Source organism: Ostrinia nubilalis, chromosome 7 (genome assembly GCF_963855985.1).
Source record: "Ostrinia nubilalis chromosome 7, ilOstNubi1.1, whole genome shotgun sequence".
NCBI lineage: Eukaryota > Metazoa > Arthropoda > Insecta > Lepidoptera > Crambidae > Ostrinia > Ostrinia nubilalis.
The window spans coordinates 15,994,777-16,014,291 of NC_087094.1; the positions used below are offsets into that span (position 1 = coordinate 15,994,777).

At 45.9% G+C, this 19,515-nt stretch overlaps 1 protein-coding gene across 1 annotated transcript in view; it reads left to right on the forward strand.

Moving 5' to 3' along the window:
• Window positions 1-19,515, forward strand: part of LOC135073407 (sensory neuron membrane protein 2) — a 38,212-nt gene that overhangs the window by 12,476 nt on the left and 6,221 nt on the right. Inside the window, exons 5-8 of the mRNA XM_063967587.1 lie at window positions 2,628-2,719; window positions 4,286-4,506; window positions 5,259-5,384; window positions 9,533-9,719. Of these exons, the coding sequence (XP_063823657.1) occupies window positions 2,628-2,719; window positions 4,286-4,506; window positions 5,259-5,384; window positions 9,533-9,719 (626 nt within the window). The remainder of the gene's footprint in view (window positions 1-2,627; window positions 2,720-4,285; window positions 4,507-5,258; window positions 5,385-9,532; window positions 9,720-19,515) is intronic.

Genomic DNA, 19,515 nt, shown 5'->3' on the forward strand with positions numbered 1-19,515 from the left:
ACCGGTGTTTTTTGTATGGAGTTTGACAGATTTTTGACGTTTGTCGAAGTTAAAGTAAGATGGTGCAAGCCAGCCTTAATAAACGTTATATGGGACTTACGCCAATTTTCTTATTCATAAGTGAATTTAAAAAACTTTAAAGGTAAAGAATCCCTGCATATTAAACTACCTACCTAAAACCTATGTTGTAAAATCGTTACAGCAACGGTGCTTATTGGTGTTTAAGTAGTTGGATGGTTCATCGTCCTTACATTTAATAGCTAGAATAATATTGTTTACTTACAAATAAGTTATCAGAATCCCTTTTTAATCTTTACGCAAACAAAAAGGTAACAATCTTCAAAAGGGAAAGTTCCAAAAGAATATCAAGTTATTCGAAACGATAAAAATAACTCATGTTATAAATAAATTTATTCTTCTTTCTTATCTTTTGGGATGGGGCTTATTACCCCTAAGTTTTAGTCCCAAGAGAGCATGCTAAGTGCACAGAAATATTAGCAATAAGATTTTTTCGAAATATATGTACGAGTTTAATCCCTGTTGCCAGTCTCAAATATATTCTGGGAAACAAAAGAAAGTAAAATAAAAGAAAAGATCGAATTTAAATCTGAATGAGGAAAGTATTTTCAGGTTGAGGAAGTTCAGCAATCTTTTCAAGATGTCATAACATTGAGACATCTGTCTAATGGAGTCCTCGAGCCTCATCAACGCGTCCTTTTCACATTTTATGGATTGCTCTTCTTCACAATCCAACGAACAAGTAGGCCGATGAAAAAGCTTGTCCAGGAAATGTCTTCACAATTCACACTTCAATGGCTTTTTTCTCTATAGGAATTCAGAAAATATTGTGGGAATTATGTGTCTCGCGAGGAAAAAGTTCTATAAAATGTCTTACAACAATGTAATTATGTATTTTCGTATACATTTGAATTGTTTTTTTATAATTAAACATCCTCAAGTTTAATATACTAAACACATCAAAATCAAATTAACTGCTTAGGTCTGATAACTTTATAATACGGTGTTATAATTGAACCAAATTAACCAAACTTGGATTGGACCAAGGATTTGGTCTATACTCCCCACGCTCTGGCCAAACGGGTTAGCTTTATATCAGATAGGATATGGATAACAAATTGTTGAAATTTGTACCAGGAGCAATCTAATCATAGTAAGGCTGGTTTTAGTGTCACGCGGACCGTCCGGTGCGAACCTGCTCCGCACGGCCAATCTGTATGAACTTCTAGGGAGCGTTTTAGAGTAATGCGGTCCGGAGGAACCGCTCCGCTCCCTAGCAGTTCATACAGATCGGCTGTGCGGAGCAATCCGCACTGACAGTCCGCGTCACACTAAAACCATCCTAAATGAGAAGTTAATGACATCATCAATATAAGATCTAGTTTCCAGTAAAGCAGAAAACAGAAGAGATGACGACTTGTTGGTTCGTTACTTCCACATCACACATCATAAGGTGAACGACGACCTCATAAAGGTAGCGGGAAGGCCCTGGATGCAGGCCGCCACCAACCGGCCATTGTGGAAATCATTGGGGGAGGCCTACGTTCAGCAGTAGATGTCCTATCGCTGAAAATAATGATGATGGTAGAAGTCATCATCATAATTTTCATTGCATCCCCTTATCGCTCAGCTTCGGTTGGTGGTAGGGCTTGTTCTAAGTCCGCCTGGCTAGCTACCACCATCTTACCTAAGTCTGTCGCCATAACAACAATGTTAACAGCATTGTTGTGTTCCGGCAGTTAGAGGTAAGATAGCCAGTTCCTCCGTGGTTGAGGAATCCGGGTGAAGCTCGCTTCCACCTTCGGCCTGATCATCACTTACCATCAGGTGAGATACAGGCCAAGACCTTCCTCGTTATGGATAAAAAAAATCTTAGGTTATTCAAACACATCCCTTTTGTACCCTTTGCACCACCGGCCTGCACCACTGGTGGTGCAAAGGGTATTTTTTAATCCCTTTTGCACCACCAATAGTGCCGCCCTACCATTAACTGTAAAACGATTATCTATAATCATATAATATTTTAATATTATAAAGAGGAAAGATTTGATTGTTTGTTTGTTTGTACTGAATAGGCTCCGAAACTACTGGACAGATTTGACAACATAACATAAAAATTAATAACAACCATTTACCTACATACAACGAATAATATTCCTAAAGTACCAGGGCAACATAATCATAAAGGAGCTATATCAAATTCTTCTTGGTTGACCCGAGAAATAAACATGTATCATAAAATAGCTCCTTTATGGTTATGTTGCCCTGGTACTTTATTCGTTGTATGTAGGATGTAGGTAGGCCCGGGGTATCGTGGGTCTGAAGTGAAATGTTTATAGGCACTTACACACACACAAATTAAAACTTTTAGGAAGGTTTTGATTTATTTATAACAATTAAATTATTAAGTATTTTACAGTCTACTACTAGTTTTACAGTCGATGGTAGCACAGCACTATTTGTTGGTGGTGCAAGAGGGATTTAAAAATACCCTTTGCACCACCAGTGGTGCAGGCCGGTGGTGCAAAGGGTACAAAAGGAAACACATCTCCTCTCCTCTCCGCTTTGCTTTGGTGGAAACCGGGCCTAAAAGTTTACTTTACACACAGGTCTCGTCTGCGGCAAACTGAAGGCTGACGCTCCCCAGACAATGCGCCCTGCTGGAGATGGCAATGGGTTTTACTTCTCGATGTTTTCTCATGTGAGTACAATCCACAAAAAACAACAATCATTTTAAAGACTAAACAAGTCGAATTGATCAGGCAAAAAAATCAAGAAAACCTTATTGATGTTTCTTTGTCTTCTTTTTATCAGCAACATTGATGGCATTAATGAGGACAAGTTTAAATATTCCATTAGTTTAATGTTGTGCATTAAATAACCAAAAATAACCAAAAACTTAGGTTCATGATGTGATACCTGAATGCATTTGTGAACACTTCTCGTCTTGTTTTCTATCTTTTCAGTTCATTTTATTAAGTAACAGTTTTTCAGTTTTTACGCAGTCGAGTTTTATGATATTTCAATAAATAATTTGTTTTTACTAAAACAAAGGTTTATCTGAACGAGTAACTACCAAAATTTAAAGTAACAAAAATCACTTCTCTGAAAGTACAAAGGAGATATTTAAAATTCTCTTTCAGATTTCATTTCGAAACATTGTAGTTGGAATTATTAAATTAATAATTAAAGCTGCCTTTTAGTATCTAGAGGCTCAGAATTAATCTGTAAAGTAATAGACAGACGGACTAAAAAATAAGCACTCATTGTTTTCCACGGAATCCTAAAAAACCTGACTAAATTCGTTCGAAGCAGGAAAGTCGTCAGTAACCAAAGTCCACTTAGTTTTATGGATTTAACAACATGGCTTCAATGTAGGATGGACTTAGGACTGTTCTATTAATAACGACCTACAAATTACTGGTTTCTGCAACTCACACATACCTACGTTATTATTCAATTATCTAGATTACCATCGCAGGTGCGTAATTAGAAGCAGTACAGTAAATAATACAACATTAATCTAATCTGACATATGGCGTCTTACAAGCACGTGATATGAACCTGTACCAGTTTTGCTAGTACCTATAACAGCGCAATCAAATGGGAAATAATTTCCCATATATTTAATAAGGTCCAAAACTCGTTGTGATCCCTCAGTCAGATGTACTAAAATATTTAAAAGGCACATTAAGTATAACTACTAAACTGATTTTTTAAGTACTGGTGATAAAGTGCTATTTTCCAACGTGTCTGTCTGACTGATGAAGTATACCTCCAACCTCTAAAGTTTTTAAATTACCTCATTTGTAATTCTAATGCTGAGTCTTCATCAAGTCAAGCTGAAAATGCAAAGTTACTTGTTCTGCGTTTACAAATCAAAAGTTGAAGTTACTGATTTTCTTCAAATTCAAAACTCTTGTATTTTAGATGCATAAATAATCAAACAGTGGTAGAGAGAATATTTTTTGGTTTTTATTCTTAATCATTGCAAGAAAGTAAGTTACATTATTAATTGTCTTTATCTAAGTACAGCCTCATTATCATCAGGTCATTTAGTTTTCACTGCAGGAGCACGACTCTATATCCAGAGACAAATATAAAATTTCGCCCACACTCCCCACGTGTTCAAACGGGTTAGGGAAGCATATTGACCCTTTAGTCGCCTTTTACATCTACTATATGAGGGTGGTTCTATTTTACTTTACGACTTTCATTTTGACTATTTTTGCCAACCATGGCGTATTTATAATCTTCACCTTTTCAGATGAACAGAACGGAATCCGGGCCTTACGAGATGGTCCGAGGGCGCGAGAATATTAAGGAGCTTGGTCACATCATCTCATACAAAGGCAAAAGCTTCATGAAGAATTGGGGAAATGATATGTACTGTGGTCAGCTGAATGGGTCAGACGCGTCCATCTTCCCGCCGATCGATGAGAAGAATGTGCCGGAAAAACTGTACACCTTTGAGCCGGAGGTTTGCAGGTAAAATAAGTTTGTTAGAAGCCTCGAACACCAGATTCATTAGGATCAGTGGGTATAGTGTGACTTTACTTCAGACGTATTCAGTATCGAGTGCGTTAAAATAATCTATGAAGTTTTAGCTTTTGAAAGTATCCGCTAGGGGCGCTGTACAATCCGTCATACATCTAGAGTAGGCGCACACCGTTGATTTTTAGTTGGCCGATAGTTGTGCCCGATTTTAAATTGTATGAAGAATCGACCAAATCGAATCGGCGTAGTGTGCGCACTCCCATACATGCCCATACTGATCAACTGCCCGACTAAACTATCGGCTGACGAAAAATCAACGGTTTGCGCCTACTTTTAATGTATTTTTTTATGCAGTCGACATCGAATACGTTTGATGTAAACTCACACTAAGCCCCCAGATAGTTTATTTACATTTTCAAGTAGTAAGGATTGCTCAAAGTACCAAGAAGTCCTTGTTAGGCAAAAAAAGCGAATTGCCAGCGTTCTTGGCGTCCGATGTGAATAAATGGAAGATATCACACGGTTTCGTAATTGCGTAACACTAGAAGTGTCACGTCCGTCGTCCAGGCACGCTTTTAGTTTCAAGCAAAACCCTAATACTTGGATTGGAGACATCTGTCTTATCAAGTACAGCCTACTATTCAACTTTTAAAAAGGACTCAGTATTGAATTTGATCCCGTTAAATGTCTTGTTTACTGATCCTCCCTATAATTTTAGTATTTAACTTAATGTTTGTTTTCAGATCACTGTACGCAAGCCTGGTGGGAAAGAGTTCGATGTTCAACATGAGCGCGTACTACTACGAGATCTCGAGCGACGCGTTGGCATCTAAGAGCGCTAATCCTGGGAACAAGTGCTACTGCAAAAAGTAAGTTTTTTTTTATGCTAGACAAGGCAGGTATTTGACCGCAATCGCACCTGGTGTTAAGTGAGATGCAGTCTAGGATGGTACATATCTGCCCTGTAAGTGCCTATTCACTCTCGCCTTGAAAACGCCCGGATTATAGTGTTGTTTTTGTTAGATTTGTTATCAATGAGGGTTTTCGCGATTGAAAATTCCGCCAGATGGCAATACGTAGACGCGAGGTCCAAATGCTGCGTGATTGGTGGATTTTGACATATCTGTCAATGTCATATCAAAAATAACCAATCATGCAGCATTTGGACCTCACGTCTACGTATTGCCATCTGGCAGATTTTTCAATCGCGAAAACCCTCGTTCTCGGAGCCCAAGGGATGTATGCTTTCTACGTGGAGTTTTTCAAAAAGATACAAAATTATACTAACAGAAATAAGCATGACGATAATGGTGAACGGAATAAATGAGGAATACGAAAGTTCTAGTATTAAAACCCCGGTATAATAAACAATTTCTTAGCTATTAACAAGAACAAAAATTCAGCAATCAAGAGTCAGTCTAGTGAATAACAGACATCGAATAACAATTTACTTTTAGCAAATAGCACTTCGACAAAAAAGTTGAAAGATTAAAATATTCTGGAAAAGCTCTATGTATAATAAAATAGGAACTTTTCTAAGAAACAAAACGGCCAAGTGCGGGTACGCGCGGTGTAGGATTCCGTAGGGTACCAATAGGATTTGTTGTTATAGAAATATAAACTGTTATATTTATTTGTTTGTCAATTATGATAGAGTTATAATAATCATCCCCAATTAACGTGGCAAGAGGCCAAAAAAAGGGGTCCGTGGCCGAGTCCCCCAGTATTTGACGCACCCGTGGTGGACGCCCCCGATTGAAATAAATTTAATATCACATTTTTTTCGGCTTTTGCACTAAGTACAGTCAACGAAAAAAGTTTCACAAGCTAATTATTATACTATACTATGCATGTTTGACGCTATTTATGCAATCTGGGAGCAAAATTTTAACCCAAAACCAGCAGTAGTAAGAAACAAAAAACTTTTGTAGGAATTATTTTCATTTCATTAGATTCATTTTTGTGTTTAATTCTACTGGCCTAATAAATATTTATTAGTTTATAAACATTTTTGTGCCTGACTGTACATTTGATTAAAAATTGCTTCAAATCGAATTTAACTGGCCGGGGGCGTCGACCACGGGTGCGTCGAAAACTGGGGGACTCGGCCACGGACCCAAAAAAAGTCCCACTAAAAACATTTTCTTGCAAAACATTACAAAGACGAAACCATATGGTACTTTCAAGAAGTTTTCTTACGTATGTTAGACTTCATTATTAAATAGTAGTACAATAATGTGTTTAATCAATTATTTTCAATAATATTCATTGTTGTACAGTTTCTTTATTGATTTTAATATAAAATATGAGTAAATATGTAATTATAAAATGTTTTAAAATCATAATATGAGATATAAATGCAAAAGTATTATTACAGTAATTATTAAACTATTTTTAAAACATTTTATAAGATACTTCCGGTGGTCATGAAACCAACAGTAAAATGATTACTACTGTTGTGATATTGAGTGGGGAGAGTTTATAAAAATGGTTGTCGGCTCATTCTAGGGCAGTCTTGCGGTAACCATCAACGTGTACACTAGTCTAGCTTAAGCTCTGCCAGTTTGAAGTGAAATTAATGTACTGTGTTATTATGAGTGTAAAATAAAAATATCGGAAAGTGCAAGATCTTTTCTTCAAACACATCTCTCTGCCCTGATATTTATTACGTAGAGCCAAGTTTCTAACTCTACACGACCTAGTTTCACAAACTCTACCTACGTATACCTTAGTCCAGTGTTTTTCAACCTTTTTCATGACGCGACCCCCATAGTATGAAAAACTATTTTGCGACCCCCCGACCGCTCGTTTTTTTTTTCATGCATTTTATAATGTTACCTACAAAGATGTTGTAGGAATCGAATATTTAAATCCATACAACATTTATGCATTTCTATAATTTGATTTCGGATAAATCTATCGTTACAAAACTTTACTATCTTGGGTTTTTACGACCTCTCGCGACCCCCCCCCCGCTATAGAGACTTGGCGACCCCCCAGGGGGTCGCGACCGACAGGTTGAAAACACTGCAGGAAAGTATTATGGCTTGGCCGTTTCGTTACCGCCATATTATGGCGATAAGGCGAAAACTTAGTTCACTGTTGACTACTTTTCTAATAAATAATAATAGTTTAGGAAACTTTAAGGGTTTCTTGTTACTGCGAAACACTAAAAAAAATTAATTCGCGACTCAATAAATTGTGCGAGAAGTAATTTTATGCTCTATTATTGATTGTTCTCATTTTTTCACAAACGCTTAGATTAATTTGTGTAGTGAAATTTCATAACTTAGTTACATCAACTATTTCTAAATCTAAAGACAAAACACGTGGGTCTACAGACTCGTGCTGATATTGAAGATTAAGGTTTCTATTCCCAGTTATTTTGAGAAAGGTCCCACCACAACTTTAGAATATGGTTCAAAATTTGTAAATAGACAACAATTAGGTGAATAAAGCCAAATTAGATTTCTGTTAGTATTTTGTGTGAGGAAAAATTTGCTTTTTAATTTGTAAATCGAAACAAAAAGAAATATGAATATGAACTAAATCTACCACCTCTTAGAATTTGCCGCCCTGGGCTTCAGCCTACTCAGCCTGCAAATACACCACTGATTACCTTGAAAAGGGGTAGAAATATTCGTAAACTGTTTGATAAACTTTTAAAAGAACCTGAAACTGAAAAAAAAAACTGAAATCTTAATTTAGCGATGTGAATGTTTATTTTTTCTAGAGATGCATAACACTGGCATAAGAGAATGGCGAATAATTTTTTTTTTCTTTTATAAAATACTATTTTTGACTCTTTGGGTATACGTGACTATTCCCACCTCAAGTTCCCACCGCTGCATCTCCTGTGTAGCCAGGATCTACAGCTTGACCGCCAATAAAAACCCAACCAGTGACGGTCAATTTTACCCGGGGAAAGTTAAGCTGTCATTGAACCCGCAACGAAATTAATCAGAAGAACATAGGAGCAGTTCGAAGTATGCTCTTTCCCCTTTATATAAAACGTTACACCAAGGACAAACACTGGATTAAAATGACATTTCCATACTAAACGACAACTTACGCCAGAGTTCAACTAGGCTGTATCTTTTATTAAAAGGGGTTCGGATATACTCTTATTAGCGAAACTCGTTAATAGATAAAGAGCTAGCTGTAATAAATCATACAGTACTTAGTTAGGTATGAATTAATTGCCGACCTCCATATTGTACACCTACTGTCTACCCACATCAAATGTCTTACCCCGCAAAACATATTAAGCCATGCTTTCCAATCGCACTTTGACCACAATTTGTTTCGGATTAGTATATCAGAGAGATTATCATCTAAATGACGGGTCTAATGACGGTATTCGTCATTTATAAGTCGGCCATCAAACCCAGTCGTTAGAACATTACATTTGGTTAATTAGTAATAAGCTCTGAAAATAACGTCTAAGGATTGCCTGTATAATAGCATCGTTAATATTAAAGCACAATTCTGGAAACTAGAACGGTTACAAACCTATAGTAAAGGTGAAGTGTAGGTAGAGTAGTAAATAAAAATAATATCCACAGACTCCATGATAGAAGGGACCGATGTTCATGTAGGTAAAGCGAATTATCTAGTTGTTAGTTATGAGGTTATTCGTAATTGTTGGGAGATTTGTATAAAAAAGGCTTTCCATCATATATCAGTAGGAATTATTAGGGCTTAGATTTAATGCTTCATTCACGAAATTGGATTCGATGTCGTGCCGATGATCCTCCAATTTTTTGAGTTCAAATCAATGATCTATAAGTTAAATGTATAAAAAATCTTTAAAAGCTCTAAAAATTAGAGCAAAACTAATTTACACTTGATACCTACCCTACAAAACCATAAATAGGTAATTCAACGTAAAATTCTTCAAAAACTGTTGACGATTCCGTTCGTTCGCTCCAAAACGACACCAATCAATTCATTCATTCACTCTTCAAATTCTCTTGCCTAAAACCCGTCTTTAAACTTCAACATGCACTTACCTCAGGAACTGGAGTGCGAACCACGACGGCTGCCTCATCATGGGCATCCTAAACTTGATGCCGTGCCAGGACGCGCCAGCCATTGCCTCGCTGCCACACTTCTACTTGGCTTCTGAGGAACTTCTGGAGTACTTCGATGGAGGCATCAGCCCTGATAAGGAGAAGCACAATACCTACATTTATTTGGAGCCGGTGAGTAGTTTAAACTCATGAAGTATGGGACGGCGGGAGCCAAGTTTAATATTAAAACCCCCTTTGGGCTGATTTTTCAATTGTCGCATAACTTTTGACTGAAGAATAAGTTTGGCACTTTGGCAGTTACAGTATGGGAAATATGTCAAAATGACAATTTTATTCTTCAGTAAAAGTTAACCGACGATTAATCAGCCCTTAGTATTAAAAAGTTACACGCTTGTTGATCACTGTTTTAAAGTGTCATTTCTACACTAAACGTCACTTTAATTAAAACAAGCTGTTCAAGGAGCATGTAATTTTTATTAGTGAGGGGGCAAGAATAAAAGGGTTTTCGACTTTGATCTCTACCAAGATTTCAGATTATTCGTTTGTAGTTGTGCCGGACGGTATGGGGTAGCAACCCTGTGCGGACCCTGAATACCGTACGCCGACACGGCGCGATGCGGGGTGCAGCGCGAGCGGGAGAGCGAGACGAAGGGGGCGGGGAGCGCAGAAATAATAACTCTGTTGTGGTTGAGACTGTGACCGGTTCCTCGGAGCAGTGGCGAGAGCTTGGTGTTGTAGCTTGTTGAGGAGAAAACGCGGAACTGACTGGGTCCTTTTTTTTTTTTTTTTTTTTTTTTTTTTTTTTTTTTTTTTTTTTTTTTTTTTTTTTTTTTTTTTTGAAGGGACGCGCGCTGGTAGCTTGAGGAGCTTTTCCAGCTTCACCGGGCAGAGTGGCGAGTACAGAAGGTACTCTAGCCGTTTGGCGATCGTCGGTGCGCGTGCCGACGAGGCCGAGTGTGGGCTTCGCGTAGCGAAGCCCAGGCTCGTCCGCGTCGGTCGCAGACCGACGTTCGCGATCGGGCCGTATCGAGCGCATAAGGCGCCCGATCAGTGGCGAACCCAACTAGAGGGTTGCCCACCGCGGTGTTGGACCAAAGTCCAGCCTACGGCGGGCTCACTCTAGTGGGCCCGATCGAGGGGACTACGGACGCGGCCTGAGGGCGCCACGGTAGGCTCGGACCTCGGCTCAGGCCGTGTCCGGGGGACGGATAGGGGAGAACCGGCCCGGTACATGTCTGTACCGTCCGAAATGGAAAGCAGGGCCTCGTACTCGCCGGCGAGTACGGTGTAACGAGCTACTGTGTTGTGGAGTAGTTGGCGTGCTTAAGGCAGTGATGTCTGTGTTAAGAAATTCGGTAATAGGATCGTCCGGGTCGTCTAGGACATGACTAGGTCGTCGGTATTGGGCAGCGACATCTTTCTGGGGTGTATACGTGGCGGCGCTAACGATAAGAGGGTTCTTGTGGTTGATCGCTTTATCAAAGTAGCGGCGAGAGGCTTCTTTCATAAAGTGATCAATCGATGGGATCTCGAAATCTCTATGGAGATTCGTGTTACGCACGAACCACGGGGCATCCGCGGCTCGGCGTAAGAATTTGTTTTGGAGGGTCTGGAATTTCTTAAGGTCTGTGCAGGAAGTGTGAGCAAACACCGGACTGGCGTAAGTCAACACTGGACGGATGCAGGTTTTGTAAATTGTCAACTTATTTCTAAGTGACAATTTACTTTTCCTTCCAACTAGGTGGTAGAGTCGGTGGATGTAGTGGTTCGCACGGCTCAAGACGCGTCTGAGGTGCGGAGCGAACGATAATCTCTGGTCGAGGGTGACACCTAAGTACTTGGCCTCACTTTTCCAAGGAATAGTTTGGTCAAATAAGGTGAGATGGGTGGGGACATTAGGACGAGTGCGAACCGGAGGACGTTTCGCAGACAAAGCCCTAGAAAAGTACACTGCTGCACTTTTTTCGGGATTTACCTCGATACGCCACTTCCTGAACCATTCGCCTAATTGTGTGACTGCGCGTTGGAGCGCCAGGATGACGTAATTCCGATTACGTCCGGACTTGTAGAGTGCGGTGTCGTCCGCAAAGAGGGCTAAATCCGTATTCGGATATTTGGGGATGTCATTGACGTACAATGAAAAGAGGATGGGCGAGAGCACGGAGCCCTGGGGGACTCCGGCTCTTATGGGGCGGGGGGAGGAGAGGGAGCCATCTACTCGGTAACGAAAGGTGCGATTCGATAAAAAGTCACGTAAGATGTGCACGAGACTGTCCGGCACACCGAGTTCGTAAAGCTTGTAAATCAAGCCGTTGTGCCAGACTTTATCGAATGCCTTCGCTACGTCGAAGAATAACACTCCTGTCCCTACGGGTGGCTTAGCAGTGAGGCCGCTAAGTATATGCTCCGTTAAGCGGTGCACCTGTTGTACGCAGGAATGTGAGGCGCGGAAGCCAAACTGTTCGTTTATTAAGAGATTATTAGAATAAACATAATCTCTTAATCGAGAAACAATTATACGTTCGTATAACTTACCCATGGTCTTTAAGAGACTGATGGGTCTGTAGCTTGTGGGGTCAGCCAGTTTCTTACCGGGCTTCGGAATGCCAATGACTTCTGCCTCTTTCCACGCGTCGGGAAAGATGCAGTGAGACATGGCCGCGTTGAAAATAGCAACTAAGAGGTATACTAGGGGGGCGGGCAGGGCGCGTAAGACTCTATTAGAGATACGGTCCGGGCCGGGGGCTTTGTTGGGACGGAAACCTTTGATTATCGTTCGCACCTCGTCGACGTTAGTCGGGTCTAGGGTTGTGGTCGGAGGGAGGGCGGCTCTACGTTCGACTTCGCTGTCCACCATGCGAAGGTGGGCAGAGTCTACTGGGAGGGTACTGGGGGAGCACTGTGCTTCTAGACTGTCGGCTAGACATTCGGCTTTGGCGTCGTCGTCAAACGCAAGCGTTTGATCGGGACGTAAAAGCGGTGGCGTGGACGCTACGGTGTCGGACTTAAAGGCTCTCGTCAACTTCCAATAGGCTTGGTGAGATGGCGAGATTTCTTTAAGTAGATCATCCCACTGATTGTTACGGAGTTCCGCGATACGAGCCTTGACAGCGCGCTGTAAGGAACGTAGGCGGGCTCTGTTTTCCTCGGTTGGATAAGCGTCATAATCGCGAGTGGCTGCGTTCTTTGCCCTCAATAGCTCTCGCGCGTCGTCAGGCAACCTGAGACGGTGGTTAGCCATCGCAGGCACTTGCCTAGACGAGTCGCCGATGGCGACCGAGATGTGACTAGTGAGGGCATCGATCGCGTGAATAGTTTCGTGAGGCGAAACTATATCGTCGGGGATTGAGGACAGTTGTGGGCTCTGACAGTTCCCAAGTTTTACCTTGAGTTTGTCCCAGTCCACAACTGTCTTCATAGTGGGTGTAGACTCAGGAGAGCCTAGTTGGAGTACGACCGGGCGATGGTCAGAAGTGAGCGCGTGCATGGTTTCTATAGAGTGTAGGCGGAGGCCTATATTCTTTAGAATTGCCATGTCAAGAATGTCGGGCCGATGCTCGACATTGTAAGGATAGTGAGTGGGCGTCATAGGGACTAAGATGTCAAAAATGAGTTCCTCAGAGAGTTCGCTTAGCATCATGCCGTTGGCAGTGGATGTTACGCAACCCCAATGGGTGTGTTTGCTATTAAAGTCGCCGCCAAGAATGACTGCACTATTCATAGCAAACAGGGCCTCAAAGTCGCTCCTTAAGGGAGTCTTGTTCGGGGAGAGGTAAACCGAGCCGATGAGAATGGGCTCGTGTCCAGTCATGGCTAGCCGACAGAGTGAGACTTCTAGGTTAGAGAGAGAAGGGGGATCGACTAAAGCACAGTGCAGAGAACGCTTATAGTAAATAAGCGTGCCGCCGCCACGTGTGGGCCTATCGTGTCTGATGATATTGTAGTTCGCTATCCTAGGATTGCGAATAGAGGGTGTTAGGAGGGTCTCTTGAACCAGAAAGATGTCGACCTGGTGGTCGGTAAGGAACTGAGTAACCTCGTCCTTCTGCTGTCTAAGACCGTTAGCGTTGAAAAAAGCTAAGGTGATTGACCGGGGTTTGATCCTAGCGGTGGGATTAGCCATTACGGAGCGTGGAAAGAAGAGATAGCGTAGCAAAAGTCTACGTGTTCGGCGAGGATAGATAACCTATCCATGATGTTGCCTTCGCCATTAGTCGCGCGCAGTTTTGCCGCTATCACAAACATCTCGCCGACATTAATTTGGCCAAAGAAGTCTCTGACCAATTTAATGTCAGCCGCAGGTGAATGTGTAGGCTGGGGCTTGGCCTGAGGGGCCGGGACTTTGTGGGCCGGTGCCTTAGGGGCAGGGGGACTAGGGTTAGGCGCCTGATGGGTAGGTGCCTTTGGCGTAGCCTTAGGGGCTGGGTGGGGTTGAGGAGCCTGCTGGGGCGCGGGTGGGGCCACAGCTGTTTGAGCAGGTGCGGGAGTAAGGCTGGCTGCCTGGGTGTAGGCCAGAGGCCTAGCCCAAGCATTGGGCCTATTGGGACGGAGGCTAGGAGCCTCACTTGCTACCGCAAAGTTGCGAGTAGCATTGATCTGCCTGGGGGCAGAGGGGATGGGGGCACGCGGCTGAGTGCGTGGGGCCCGGGGACAACCGCGATAATTCGCAGGATGACCCTGGGTACCACACAGTATGCAGCTCGGTGGTTCGGTGGCTGTGGCCTTGTCACGGACACAGTCGGCTGTGCCGTGATCGCCTAGGCACTTGACGCACCTAGGACGGGCGTGACAATTACGGGCAGCGTGCCCGTAATGTTGACAGCGGTGGCACTGGCCGGGAGCGCCGCGCTTTCGGGGTGGCTCAACTTTGAGCTCGGAGATGAAGCAAACCGATTTCAAGTTGAAAATCGATTTCGCTTCGTCGGAGTAGTCCAAGACTACTTGGACAAGGTCAAAAGGTTCACGTGTACGAGTCCTGTACAGACGATGAACCTGTTTGACGGGGAAGTTTTGGGCCTTGAGGTCGGCCAAGATGGAGGCGGAGTCTAGCTCCTTGGGAATGCCACGGATAACAACCCGCAGCTCCCTTTCCTCCTCGCGGGGGAAAGTATGATAACCGATACGGTTTTCATCAAGGAAACGTGTTAGGGCTCGGTGCTCGTCCGAGGTGGACAAAGACACCTTAATGCCTACATTGCACGACTTAGCGTGCGAGAAGTTGATGTGGCGCTCCTTGAGCGCGCCGGAAATCTTGTTCCAGGACGCCTTGTCCTGGACAAAGACTGGGGGGACTCTGGCAGTCCGCCCGGTGCTCGACTGCGAGCCGGAGGGTTGGGAGGATTGCGAGGGCTGAGAGAGGCCCGAGTTGGCCTTCAGCGCCTTCGCAGGGGGGGAAGGAGGGGGAGAGGCCGCGGATTTGCGGGTCCTCTTTGAACGACTGACAGTGGTGAAGCCACTGTCATCGGCGTCTGAGACATAGTCACATTCCATGTCCCTACTGGGAGCATGGGATTGGTGCTCTATGGTAAGAGAGTGCTCGTTAGTGAGCGGAATTGGTAGCGGGGCCGAGTTAGGATCGCACATGGCGTCCTCGGGACATGATGGGGAAGCAGGCTCCTCATGGATGGAGCTTGCGAGGGTCTTTGCCCGTATGTGGGCTTTAAACCCGGAGAGGACCTCCGGGTGAGTGGCCCGGAGGAACTTTAGGAGTTCCTCCGTGTCCATGGCATGGAGTTGAGATTCGCGACGCGTGAATCTACGCCGGTTCGCAAGTCGCAACCACCGAGAAGAGCCGGCAAGAAACTCGGTGGTTATAGCGGTGTGTAAGTCCCGCACAGTCGGTGTAAACCGTGCGGGGTGAATGGGAAAAGTGTGCCCTAACCAATGTAACTACGCCGCAACGTAGCAACGCCGCGACGTAGGGTGAGTACCTACTCCTAGCAGTCCTTCAGGAGGGCCCCGGTCGCAAAAACAACCAGGGATACGCTCCTTCAGGGATGGAAAATAGGGAGGGGTAGGGGGGGTCACGCCCGGCAGTGAAAAGACTGTGAAACCGAGTGTCTCAAGGGCGAGGAGGAACGCCTCACCCTCTCAAACGTGCCTTCCAGGAGGCCAAGGTTCACAGCCTAATATACCGGCGGCGGCAGGAAATTTCAGCGCCTTGAAAAAGCACTGTCGGTCGCTCCCAATCGAACCGAACCGCCTTTAGAAAGGCGTTTAACTACGCTTGTTCGTTATCACCGTTAGGTATCCCAAGCGCAGCCGCGGGCAAGCCACGTAATTGTGACAAAACACCACAGAAACAAGACTCGCAGAGCGAAGGCGATAAGCTCGAGGAACTCGGAGCGCAGCGCATGCGAGCGGGCGGGCGAGGCGGAGCGCACGTCCGTACCGTGCGAGCGATGCGAAGCGAATCTGACTGGGTCCGGATGGCACCCCGATATTTATTTACTTTCATTAGAGTGAGAAAACCTAGCTGCCTCTCGCTCTAATGAAACAGCAAATCTATTGCCCTCTCTCTCTAATTTAGACCCCCCCTGGGCGGCAATACCGTATAGAGAGCCTGTTTTTTATCTATTCGGTGACCTATTTTTTAACTATGACCTTGACCTAATTCTTATCGGATTCTAATTAGCTCTTCCACTATTCTTTGGAATCTATGTTATTTATTTTCAGACAAATTACTTCTTACTATTCGATAGGTAAATAAAGGTACACAGGTACAGGGTTAATTACAAATAAATCATTTGTACAAAAATTAGGGCTCATTTGGCCACACTATTTTACATTAATTGCCTTTATGGCTAATTAAGATTATCACCAATTAAAAGTAAATAACTATAAAGATCTACACATAATTATCTATCTAATTTACATAATATAAATATGACTCGACATTCATAACTAGACGAAACTATAGGTTTAATCGATATACATAAAACAAAGGGCTATCAAATTATACATTTCTATGTTTTTCTAAAATAAACTATGATTTATACATCTCCAACGTCCCACATACGCCTATTAATCAGTAATTAAGGACTCGACACATTACTAATTGAGAACCAACAAAGAGAAAGTGGACTGTATTACGAAGTTAAACTATTTACTGTCAAACTATATAAACGAAATAAAAACGATACAAAATTGAAACAAAACGAAAACTATTTACAACTATTTAAATTTCTATTCGGGGCCGTCCGTCGTGCACATTCTCCCGCCGTGTAGCGCTGGTTGACTCGGCGCTACACCTCACTCGGTGTCACGACGGTCGATGTGGGCAGCACGACGAGCTTCTTGGTGGGGCGGCGCAGGACTCCGGTGCGGGTGGCGACGTCGGCGGCGCGCACGATGCCATCGCGCCCAGGGTAGACTTGGACGACGCGCCCCCGGGGCCACACGTTGCGTGGCAGGTTGGAGTCGGCGATGAGCACGAGGTCGCCGATGTTGAGCGGTGCTCCGCTCCCGTGCGGCTCCCGCCGGTGTTGGAGCTCCGGCAGGTACTCTCGGACCCAGCGGTCCCAGAACTCGTCGGCTAGCCGCTGAGCTCGCCTCCAGTGGTGGCGGCTGGCGACGTCTGCTTCGGTGAACGTCCCCGGCTGTTGGATGCGGCCCGACCCCCCGAGTAGGAAGTGGTTGGGGGTCAAGGCTTCGGCGTCGTCGGGGTCCACTGACACGTGGGTCAGTGGTCTGCTGTTGACTGTGTATTCTGCCTCGCAAAGCAGAGTGGCGAGCGTCTCTTCGTGGGGGTGACGCTCGCGTAGGACGGTACTGAGGGCGTCCTTGACGGACCGGACGAGGCGTTCCCACGCCCCGCCCATGAACGGTGCGCTCGGCGGTATGTAGCGCCATCTGATGAGGTGGTTGGCGGCCTCCTGCCGGCTCGCCTGGAGGGCGGCCCGCTGGAGCTCGACGTCGGCACCACGCAGGTTGGTGCCGTTGTCCGACCAGATCTCTGATGGTTGCCCTCGGCGCGCCATCATGCGGCGCAGCGCGAGGACGGCGGAGTCGGTGGAGAGTGAGGCCGCGACCTCCAGGTGCACGGCCCGGGTGGTGAGGCATGTGAACAGCGCCACATACCGCTTCTGGTGTTGTCGGCCCACGGTGACTGAGAGCGGCCCGAAATAATCGAGGCCGGTGTAGGTGAAGGGCCGCTGATGGTGAGCGAGGCGTCCCGTCGGGTGGTCGCCTGTCGGTGGTACTGCGGCCACCGCGCGCCGAATTCTGCACTGCTGACAACTTTTGATCACGCTGCGCACGATGGGACGAGCTCGGATCACCCAGAAGCGTTGTCGGATCTCGTTCAGGACTGTCTCCACGCCGCCATGGTGTAATTTCTGGTGCGTCCATGCCACGTAGAGTTTGGTGTACTGGTGGTTTCCATCCAGCACAATCGGATGCTTCTGTTCTTCAGCGATGTTTTCTGCGGCCGTGATTCTTGATTTCAGCTTAATCACCGGCTCGCACGGATCGAAGGCCAGCGCGAGTGAGCGCAGCCGGCTGTCATTGGACACTGCTTCTGTCTTCTTTAAAGCTTCTAATTCGGCGCCGAACGCTTCCTGCTGCACGGCGCGCACCCACAGCTCCTCCGCCCACACGATGTGCTCGGCGGCCAACGGCGGTATGACGTCTTCTGTAAGGACGGCTCGGCGCGGCGTGGGCGGCGCGGTCGGCTTGGCGACACGGCGCCACGTCGGGTCGGCTTCGGTGTTTCGAGTTGTCCGCTTGTAATTGTTGACGTTGGCGCTCTGCGGGCGCGCCCGGCGCAGCGGGGCACGGAAGCGGTGTATCGCCTGGAGGACTCTCGCCGTGGCGCGTATCAGGCGCAGCCACGACGAGAATCTGTGTGGTGACGGTAATGCATCGGAGACTCTGGGCTCGACGATGCTTGATGCGACGGAGTGGGTCCTCTCTTCTCCGGTTGGGGCCGCCTGTTCTATTTTCTCGGCCGGCCAGCTGTCAGCAGGCTCATACAGGAACTTCGGTCCCGTGAACCACCGATGATGCTGCGTAAAGTTGACCGGCGCTCCTCTGGTGGCGTCGTCAGCCACATTCTGTTGGGTCGGCACCCACCGCCACTCCTTCGCCTGTGTGTCTTCCTCTATTTCTGCCACTCTGTGTGCGACGAAAGGCTTGAAAGAGCGGGGTCCCGCCCTCAGCCACGCGAGTACGGTTTTCGAGTCGCTCCAAAAGATTCTTCTGTCTGCCTTCAGCTGGTATTCGTCGGCGGCGGTGCGGGCCAGGCGGCAGCCCAGCACGGCGGCCTGCAGCTCGAGCCTTGGGATGGACGTCAGCTTGAGGGGCGCCACGCGCGCCCTGGCGGCGGCAAGCGTCACGTGCACTCTACCGTCTTCGTCTTCAGTGCGCCAGTAGACAGCAGCGGCGTAGGCCTTCTCGCTGGCGTCCACGAAGGTGTGCAGCTCGCGTCGGGTCGCCCGGCTGTAGCCAGGGTGACATCTTGGCAGGTTGACGTCTCGGAGCGCGGCCAGCTGCCGCACCCACTCACTCCAGCCCGTCGACAGCGGCGGTGGTAGGCGGACGTCCCAATCGACGCCTACGCGCCACGCCTCTTGTAGCAGCTGTTTCGCTACGATGGTGATGGGGGAGGCGAGGCCCAGCGGGTCGAATAGTGACATCACTGTCCGCAGAGCCTCCCTCTTCGTCGGAGTTTGCCCGCTGTCGACGTCAGGCACCCGGGCGAAGTTCAGATTAAATCCCAAGGTGTCGCAGGTCGGCCTCCAGGTGAGGCCCAGGACCTTCTCTTCGATGTCTTCAAGTGTGACGTCCCGAGTGGCGGCAGCTTCCGCCCGATGGACTTCTAGTACTTCGGAGCGATTCGAGGCCCACTTGGCCAAATGAAAATTGGCATCCGCGTGCACTGTGCGCACGTCGGTGCTCACTCTAACTGCTTCTTCAACTGTTTCAAAACTCTGGAGATAATCATCCATGTAGTGATGACGCACGATGG